This window comes from Pteropus alecto, unplaced genomic scaffold (assembly GCF_000325575.1).
Source record: "Pteropus alecto unplaced genomic scaffold, ASM32557v1 scaffold3, whole genome shotgun sequence".
Classification (NCBI taxonomy): Eukaryota; Metazoa; Chordata; class Mammalia; order Chiroptera; family Pteropodidae; genus Pteropus; species Pteropus alecto.
The window spans coordinates 48,235,321-48,245,974 of record NW_006442484.1 but is presented as its reverse complement, the minus strand read 5'-3'; the positions used below and the strand labels follow the sequence as shown (position 1 = coordinate 48,245,974).

Sequence of the window (10,654 nt, the reverse complement as noted above, 5' to 3'; positions counted from 1 at the left end):
AGTGATAGCTCGGAAATGAAGCAAATACACTGAAGGGAGTTGACGACAGGCCAGTTTAGGGGAAGTTAAAGTTTGCAGTTACATGGGATAGTGAACATTCAGTTAAGTAAATATCAGTGATATTGAAAGAAAGATTAAGAATGGGGTGAATGATTAAAGAAGTACAAATTAGTAGTTGATAGATGGTCACAGGGATGGGGAGCACAGCATAAGGAATGCAGTTAGCATTAATGCAATGGCTAGATAGAGCCAGAGGAGAGAAAGAACAATTAGGGAGATTGTTTTATAAACCACATAAATGTCTAACCAATGTACTGTATACTTGGAACTAACAAAATTGAATAAAAAGAAAAGAAAATGGGTTCTAGAATCAGAATGACTGTTAAATCCCAGTCCTGCCAATTAATATAAATAATTAATTTTTTAAAAAAAGCCAAATAGGGAAAAATAAACTTGAGGCATGTGAAAGAGGCCTTCTTAAAAAAGAAAATGGCCAACTTTTATTTATAAGCAAATTATAAGGAATAGGCATTCCTAAGGAAAGGAAAATGGCAAACTTTTATTAATAAGCAAATTATAAACCCTGGTCTTTTATGTATATGTATACTTAGAACTCTACACATATCTTAAAACTCTTGTTCATCTTTGAATTCACCATACTGTAATTTTTTTGTCCATGGTAAAAACTCAGTAAATATTTGCTGAATGCTGAATTTAAATTAAAAAAAAAAAAACAATTTTAAATGAATTGGGAAATAATTGGTAGCTGCTTTAGGGTTTTGTGGAAAGGAATATAATTAAAATTTTTTAATTATAAATGGGGCGAATGACTGAATGTTTTATCTTTTATTTGGGATAATTAGGAAAAGGGATTCAAGGGGTGGGAGCTGGTAATTTATTTTTCGTTTTAGTGCTTAATAGGGTTTGGGTACTGTACTAAACTTGCTGTATAAATTATCACATCTAATTTTATCCTCACAACCTTCGGAAGCAGGTTCTGCTATTCCCAAAAGTCAACTGAGACTCAAGGATTTTAAATAATTTAAGTTCTTCTAGGGAACCTGGGAAAGAGCCACAGTTGGAACTGCGCATGGCGTAAGGTCCAGTCTTGACTTTATTCTTTACAAAGTATATAATTTACCAGTGGGATGTATCTGAGGTGGTCCTCGAATTATCTATCCATTACCTCATTCTTAACTATTTGGCCTAAACCTTCATCATTAGAAACACTCGTTTGGATTGAAAAGGACATAGCCTCCCAAGGATCATTTTTTAAGGGAGCACAGATCGGTGTCTCATAATAACTTTTTTCTGTCAGATATGTTCCCAGCACTTTTATATTCCAAACCCTGAAGATTAACTCTTCTCTGTAAAAGTTGTTAAAATAACTATTAGGTAAGAAATCCATTAATTATGACCTTGTGTTCTTCCTTTCATCCTGTCATTCAACTGTGTCACAGATGAGCTGTTTGGGACTTGCTGATTGAACTGGACTTTGATCAGTGGCAGTTTTGAAGAACAGTCAATGGATGATTTAATCCCCTCTTGCGATTTCTTTTCTGATAGGTATTTTAACAACTTTTGGATTTATTAATAGTTAATATTTTCAGAAGTTGCAATGGCCTGTTGTTTACTCCTAGTCAAACGGTTTCTATATAAAAAGTCATTTATTGCTTTTGTTTCAAAAGGTGCTGGTACCAGTTGTTTGGGAACCCAGAGCTTAGTGTTGGCTCTGCATATAACCAATATTCTTTAAAATGGATGGCTTGGCTTCTCTTGTTTCTCATAGCTTTAGTGATTTTGAAAGAATAATCTTTCACAAGTCAGTATATGAATAAACCTCAGTCTGCGCTAAACTTCCCAGCCCCTGTGATAAAGGTTTTACCATTGAATTTATTTTACTTACGTTATTCACAGCCTAGTCATTGCAGGGGACTCTAGATGTGTGACATACCCAACGACATATTTGAATAGAAAGGTTTTTCTTTTTTCCCTCACTAGTAATAATAATTATTATAATATTTATATAATTAGTGTTATTAGAGTGGTCAGGGAAGGTCTCTAAAGAGGAAATATTTGAGTAGAATCCTAAATAAACTGAAGGCACACTCATAGTTTAGGGCAAAGAACATTCCAGACAGAAGAAATATCGGTGGCAAAGCCCTGAAGTGGGAACAGACTTGTTACATTCCAGAAACAGCAAGAAGGTCAGCAAAGCTGTGGTAGAGGAGTGAGCTAAGAGGGGACAGCGCTAATCTTTGACAAATACAACTTCACATTAGTTGGCTTTCTAGTCCTTGGTTTGAATTTTATTTTGAGCATAAGAAAACATGAAGCAGTGAGACCTTTTAAGAGGATATTTAGAAAGGCTGACTAGTTTGGGATATTAACAGTGCAGGTAGTAGAAATGAACAGGTTTAAGATATATTTTAAAGATAGACTTAAGGGGCTTGCTGATAAAATATATGTGGAATATTTATTAACACAGTAAATGTTAATTTCCATTCTTGAGGTAATATGAATAACCATATTTAGTAAATGTGAAATTGTATTTGTCAAAGATTAACTTTGTCCTCTTCTTCAAGTTAATAATCCTGCAGAATCTTGGCTTCTTTGTATAATGGCTGATAAACTTATTTTGTGAGAAGATTGACTTTGCATTATTTGAAGAATTTCTCCAAAATGATTGTTAGAAAAAATTTTTTCATATGGAAAAACCAAATTTAATAATTTTTCAACTAAAAATTGTCCAGTTTAATATACATATTGTATAATATATATATATTCCTGTTAGTTTCAGTAAAATAAAAATAATTCACATGTGCTGTCTGTATTACATTATTTACTTGAAATCTTTTCTGAATCAACTTGTCTTTCAAGTATTTCTTTATTCATGTATGTTTTGAAGTTTGGAATATTTCTTCTTTATTATTTTAATTATTTTCCAAAGGTCTCTTAATTTTACTCAGCCTAATTACAAATATCTGGTAATTTATATCTTTAATAAATTATTCATTTTACATGTATAATTTGTAATTATTTTTCTGTATTTTGTAGAATGTTGTTCCAGCTGAAGTGTCCCTTGTTTGTGTGGTGAAGCCAGATGAATTCTGGGATAAGAAAGTAACACATTTTTGTTTTTGGAAAGAAAAGGATAGACTTGGCTTTGAGGTAAATATACTCTATTAAACAAAAACAGGAAAAGTATGTTATATCTTTAAAAATAGCATTTTGCTGGTGGTTTATTTGTTCAACTTTGGATACTAAGCAGTGTTTAAGCAATGCTTAATCAGTGCCTAAGCAATGGTTAGTTTATAGTTGGCATTCAGATAATTAATGAGTTATGATTCCTTGTTAACTCCTTTGAATAAATAGAAACTTTTTATTCAAAATATTCTATTGCATTACCAAGATGACATTTAACTAATACTAGGAAACCCTAGACATTTTGAAATTGAAGCCATATTTTATATGATATGTCATGATTATTTTTTAGAGTCTAGTTTAGTTTTGATACATGAACACCATTATCCATCTTTTCCTGTTGACATTATTCTCTCCCTCTGACACTTTTCTTATGTGAAAGTACATCTTACTGTGGATCAGAAAGAAGGCCTAAAATGGAATATAAATTTAAAGAATTCTGTCATATTTTTTCTCCCACAGTCAGTTAATACCAGCTTCCCAGTAGGAGAGTTGATAGATACTAAACTTTACCCTGGTTAAATGAAGCGTGGGAGTATTGTAGGATACAAAGTCCAACACCTACCCTGTAGAATATAGAGCCTTGGAATGCTTACAAGAGGCAGACAATTAAGACTCATTTTGGACCTTTTTTCAGTAAAGTCAGTGTAGTTTTGGTTAGGAGGAAAGGTCACCAAGACGTCTTAGCTAAAACAGTTTAAGAAAGCCTAGTTAATTCTTAAATGAAGTAGCTTGAAATGTCTTAAAAATGTGTGATTTTTTTTCCCACACTTAAAGTTAAGCTGTAATTTACGCGCAATAAAATTCATTCATTTTAGTGTAAAATTATGACAAACACAAACAGGTGTGTAACCACCATAACAATCTAGAAATCCAAGAAATATCTCATTGCTCCAAAAATTTTCTCATCCTCCTTTGTAGTCAACTCTTCCTTTCATCTTTAGGCCCTAACAACTGCTGATCTGTTTTCTGTCCTTATAGTTTTGCCTTTTCTAGAATGTCATATAAGTGTAACGATAGAGTATATAGCCTTTTAAATCTGTGTTTTTCATATATGCATTTTCATTTGAGATTCATCCATGTCGTTGCATGTATTGGTAGTTCTTTCTTATTACAGTATTCCATTATGTAGATGTACCATAGTGGTTTAGTTTTGATACATGAATGAGTCATATGGTAAGTATATCTTTAACTTTATAAGACACTTCCAAAGTGGAATTTCAAAGCAGCTGTATAATTTTGCATTCCCACCAGCAAAGTATGAAAGTTCTATCCTTGTCAGCATTTAGTATTGTCAGTTTTTTGTTTCATTTGTTTTAAATTGTCGTTACTCTCGTGGATGTATAGAAGTGTGTCATTGTGGTCTTAACTTGCATTTCTCTAGTGACTAATAATGTGAGTATATTTTCAAGTGCTTATTTGCCAGCCATGTTCCTTCTTTGGTGGTGTCTCTTTAACTTTTTTGCCCATTTAAAAAAAATAAATAAGGCCTTTGCTTTCTTGATATTAAATTTTGAGAGGTCTTTATGTATTTGGTTAGAAATCTTTCATGAGATGTAATTTGCAAGTATTACCTTCTCAGTCTGTTTGCTTTTCATTATCTTAACAGCATTTTTTCAAGTTTTTAACTTTGATGAAATCTAACTTAATTTTTTTTTTGTTTATGAATAAAGCATTTTGTGTCATAGCTTAGAAATCTTTGCCTAACCCAATGTCACAAAGATTTCTCTCACCTTTTTTACATCTTGCATTTAAAGCTGTGATCCATTTGAGTTAATAGTTATGTATAAAGTTATGGTCTGACAATATATACTTTATGACTTTGGTTCTTTTTAATTTGTTAAGGTTCTTTTTTTTAAATTCTTATTATTAGTTTCAACTGTACAGTACATGGGTTAGACATTTATGTAGTTTATGAAATGATCCCCCAATTGCTCTTTCTCTCCTCTGGCTCTACACCTTGCCATTAGTAAAGATCTATGCACCCCTGTGTTCATGGTAGCACAGTTTATAATAGCCAAGATTTGGAAGCAACCTAAATGCCCATCAACAGATGATTGGATAAAGAATTTATTGTTCATATATACAATGGAATATTACTCAGCCGTTAGAAAAAATGAAATCCTACCATTGTCAATGACATGGATGGACCTAGAAGTTATGCTGAGTGAAATGTCAGAGAAAGATAAATACCATATGATTTCACTTATACACAGAATCTAAGGAACAACAACAACAACAAAGACAAACTAATCAAAAATAAACTGACAAATATAAAGATCTAGATTTTGACTCAGTATCTGATCTGCCTAGTTGATTTCCTTGTGCATGTGATAAGAATATTTGTCCTGCTATTGTGGATGGATTGATCTGTAACTGTCAAGATGGTTCATAGTGCTGTTCACATTGGTGTTTGATTTTTTTCTGTGTGTGTATGTGTGGGTGTGAGTGTGTGTTTCAGTTTAGGTATTTTCAGTTGATCTATTTTCAAGTTCACTGTTTCCTTGGTTGTGTTGAGTTTGTTGATGAGGTGTAAACTCCCTTCATCTTTGTTAATGATGTTTTTAGTTCGTAGCATTTCTATTTGATTCTTTCTCTGCTGAATGTCCCCATCTCTTCTTGCATATCGTCTTGCAGTTTTTCTATGAGAACCTTTAGCGTATGTTACAATAATCTCAAATTTCCTACATGATAGTTTTGTATCTGGGTCTGTCTTATTTTGGTTATGTTGTTTGCTTTGTTTCTTGACAGTGGGTTATTTCTTTCTTGCTTTTTATGTGCCTGGTTATTTTGATTTGGACGTTGGACATCTTGTTTAGGACAGTAGAGACTAAGATAAATCATTTTCTGCCTGCACATGGCCCTTGTCTTTTGCAAGGCTTTCACTGGGATAAGGGAAGGATTGGTTAGTCTAGCCAGGAGTTGAGTTGACTTTGGCTTTGTTGTTGCTGTTACTTCTCTCAGTGCACCACAGGCTTCAAATTCCTTTAGTTACTTTGCATTGAAGATGTAGGCTGGTTTGCCAGAGGGGTTTGTTTTTATAATACGAGTCTCACCCTCAGCTATAGGTCTTTTCTTTGCACCCATGCCTCAGAGATCTCTCTTTGTGCTGTTGACTCTCCCTCAGAAGTAGATTGTTGTTACTTGTTATTCAGTGTTTGTCAGAGGGACGTTCTCTGTTGTTTTGATTAAGCCTCAGTCCTAGGCAGGCTCTGTAACTGTGATTCCAGGGGAGAAGGCCCTCTTAGGATGTTTTCCCTTCCCCAGCTTCAGGGGGCCTATAATAATCTGGGCCCATAATAAATTCCTGCCCACACTAGGAGAGAGGATTCTTCCTTTCCATTCCTTCAGCTGCACTGAGCCTTTACTTGTACTCTAAGGTCATCAGAGTTTGCCATCTTTTCCTCAGCACCTGAAGATTTTTGTTCTCTTGGCGAGATAAAGAATCCGGGCCGTGTGTCACCTTCATGCCTTTCCAGTTACTGGCTTCTGTTCCCTTCCCCCAGGCCTGTACTGTGAGAGAGGCTATTTCTAAATTTCTTTTCCTACCTACCCCCACATCTTTCACTTGAGTCCCTCAGAGGTTTATGGAAAAGAGCCTGCAAGTGAGTTCGAATGCTTCTGTCTTCTCCTTCCAAGGGGTTCTATAACTTTCACATTAGCACACATTTGTCCTTTAGCAATTCATTAAAAACTTTAGCTGAATTCTTATCTGGCTTGTATCATGTCTGGCATTTTCCCCAGGTTAAGCAAGTGCTCCAGTTCCATCTGTCTGTGAAGGCACCAGTCTTTCCTTAGATTTCAGGTTAATTCGTTTTCCTGACTTGGATAGATTCAAGAAAAGTTTTGATTTTTCAGATTAACTGGTGCTCTTTTATTGTTGTTGTTGTAATAGTTGGAGCAATGTGATTTCCAGCTTTTTTACATGCTAAACAGAAGCCAGGTGTTTTGTTTTTCACTCTTATGTTGCAGCTTTTGTCATTGGTTGACTCGACTGCGATGTAGGCAGAGTGGAAGGGAGTGTGTCAGCGTGTAGGGTAAGGCAGACCTGGATTGCATTAAGAAAGGTGTTATCCTGATAATTGAATGGGAAATGCATCCCAGGGAAGAGAAGCAGAAGTGTAGCGAGGAAGGAAAGTAAAAGCCGAAAGCAGGAGGCCTGAGTGTTGCCACAGTGAGTACTTGGGACAGGAAAGGCAGCTGTGCCTGCCGGGGGCATGGAGGAGATGTTGCTCCTAGAGAATGCAGAGTGGTTCAGAAACTAAAGCCGCGAACACTGAGTAGGGGAGAGGATCCTTTTTGTGAGGAGTCTGTCACATCCTGCTTAAGCATAGGCGTCTGCTCAGAAGTGCTATGCCCGATTGGGTATGATGCTGTATGACTTAACAGTGAGGTAGTAGGTTCCATACTGGAGGATAAAATAGAAAACAGAATTCCTCTCTGCCTTGATCTGATGTCATATATTGATGTTTTAAAATTCAAGTGTTAAAGCTTGTTCTATCAATATATTTTATTTTAGACATTGAAGAGATTCACCTAAGAATATTTTCCCAAGTAAATAAACACTAGATACTTATTAAAAGCCCAATGAGACAAGAGTAATATATACTGCCAAACATATTCAGATTTAAGGGGCAATTTAGCAGCAGCCATTAAATGATACTTAGAGCTGTATATATAATTTAATTCAATACAGATTCTTGTTTAATTAAAAACTATTTTCTTTGGTGTTATTTTAGATCATTTGGTCTGTTATAATGAAGCCTGTGGTTTTATATATATTCTAAATATTTTTTACAAGTATAACTTTGTTGTGAGTACTGGTGTTTCTGTAAGCAAGAATATGTGTTTTATCTTACAGAATTATCCATAACAAAGATCTGTTACCAGCTGTTCACATGGTCTCAAATAAACACCCAGTAGTCTTTTTATTTATTTATTTTTTATATTGTTGACTATATTCTCTATCCTGTCGTTTACATTCCCATGACAATTTTGTAACTACCAATTTATACTTCTTAATCCTATCACCATTTTCACCTAGCCCCGCCTAGCCTCCCTCCCATCTGGCAACCATCAGTTTGTTCTCCATATCTGTAAGTCTGTTTCTGTTTTTCTTTTTGTTTGGTTGTTTATTTTGTTCTTTAGATTCCACATAAAATGAGATCATATGGTATTTCTCTTTCTCTGTTTGACATTTCACTTAACATAATACCCTCTAGGTCCATCCATGTTGTCTCAAGTAGTAAGATTTCATTTGTTTTAATGACCGAGTAATATTCCATAGTATATATGTACCACATCTTTATCCAGTCATCTATTGATGGGCACATAGATTGCTTCCATATTTTGGCTATTGTAAATAATGCTGCAGTGAATATAGAGTCACATGTATCTTTTCGAATTAGTGTTTTGGATTTCTTCGGATAAATACCCATAAGTGGAATTGCTGGAACATAAGGTAGTTTTTAATTTTTTAAAGAACTTCTATTTTTCATTTTTTAAGGAACTTCTATTTTTAATTTTTTAAGGAACTTCCAAACTGTTTTCTAAAGTGGCTGTATCAATTCGTAATCCCTGCCTGTGCTTCACTCTTTTTTGGACAACTCTCGGGGATCTGCGGGCTGTGGCAGGCCTTAGTGTGCTCATTGTGCTGAGTCTTTTGCTGAGTGGCCCCAGGCTTGACACTTGCACCCAACCTGAATCTGCATTAACACCATTCACCCTGCCCTGGTGACTTCCTGAGACCCGAGTAGTCATTTTAATGACACTGTTCCTGCACAATTTCACTTTTTTTTTTGCCCATCATCCTTCCTCCTTTTTTCTTTTAGATGACATTCTTCCTGTTCACTAATGTTTTTCACCAGCTATTGAATATTCATCTCTCATTACCCACCTAAATATTTATTCATGTGTTCTTCCTGTCTCTGAAATGGATACCTACATGCTTAGTTTCTTTTTTTAGCAATTCAGATATTCAAATACTTTCTGCCCTTTAGCAGCATTTTACTGTGTGGTTTTGGTAGATTTGCTGGTGAGGTGATAGTACCTACCTAATGACAAGATCAAAATCGAAGATCAAAATTGAACTGGCAATGATCTTTTCTTCAAATTGGGACACTAATGATCAAAAGGATCTTCACTTTCTCATTCTTTATTGTCATTCATGAGAATAAAAGTGTTATTTACTAGTAATAATAATCAGCCACTATTCCAAATTGTTTTATTCTCTTATTTCTTATTACTGCATCTGATCTTGTTCTTTTTTGAGGCCATACTAATGTTAGGATCCAGGACCAAAAACTGCCTTCATGTTCCTCTGTCAGTAACACCTCTGGCTCCATCTATTCTTCTTTCCAGTTTCTGCAAAAAGTTATTTTCCCTTAGAAAAATATTCACCAATAAACAGATACAAGCAGACATATACATTGAAATGATATGTGTATGAACACATGTACACACATGAATCTGTACTAAGCATTCAAAAAGATATACACAGATATTTTAATTCCAAATCTTGCACACATTCTTAGCATAAGTAAAATAAAAAGTAAAACATCTGAGTGCTTACAGAGTGAAAGGTCCAGTGTTAGGTTCTTTGGGACTATTTTGTTAAAAATGGATAAATGTTCTAGTTATAGTTGGAAGAGTAGGAATAAAGGAGAAACAAGTTTTGAGTCTTTTCTGTATGATTCCAGATTAAAGTAAAGCTTCACAAATGTAATGATTAAAAACCACATGATAAATATCTTACTCTTTAAACTTGTTGAAAAATGATGTGTGCTATTTAATAAAATATTTTGGTTTAGTTATTTAATTTGTCTCATCTTAAATCTCTAACATATATAAAATAAAAAGTAGTATTTATGGAGGGCTTACTATTGAGAAAATTTCATGATGTTTATTTTCTTTGAAAGACTTGGCAAAAGTGATCTTTTTCTTCTTTTTTGTAGTGTTTTCTTAAATATATTTTGTGAGTGAATGTATTATTTACATTTAAGTCGATTTTAGGAAAAAGAACTTTTAAGAGAAATATTCAAAAGAATATAAACGTTTGCCACATATAACTGAGAAACTGCAATTTTTCCCTTTGGCTTGTTAAACTTGAAATCTGTCACCAATGGTTTTATGTATTTAAGAACTACAAAATGTAGAAAGGTGTGTGTGTGTGTGTGTGTGTGTGTGTGTGTGTGTGCATGCATGCATGTGTGCATATAGTGAGATTAACCAGAGTGTACAGAAAGTGACCAGTGCTCTTCATTGGGCAAGACAAGTCATATATTAGAGAGACTGGCCCATATTATTTATTTATTATTTATATTTAAATTAAATTTATTGGGATAATATTGGTTAATAAAATTATATAGGTTTCAAATGTATAATTCATTAATACATCATCTGTATATAGTATTCTGTGTTCACCACCCAAAGTCACGTCTCCTTCCACCTC

At 34.2% G+C, this 10,654-nt stretch overlaps 1 protein-coding gene across 1 annotated transcript in view; it reads left to right on the top strand.

Moving 5' to 3' along the window:
- Positions 1-10,654, top strand: part of SESTD1 (SEC14 and spectrin domain containing 1) — an 86,053-nt gene that overhangs the window by 33,401 nt on the left and 41,998 nt on the right. Inside the window, exon 5 of the mRNA XM_006921244.3 lies at positions 3,058-3,171. Coding sequence (XP_006921306.1) covers positions 3,058-3,171 — 114 coding nt within the window. The remainder of the gene's footprint in view (positions 1-3,057; positions 3,172-10,654) is intronic.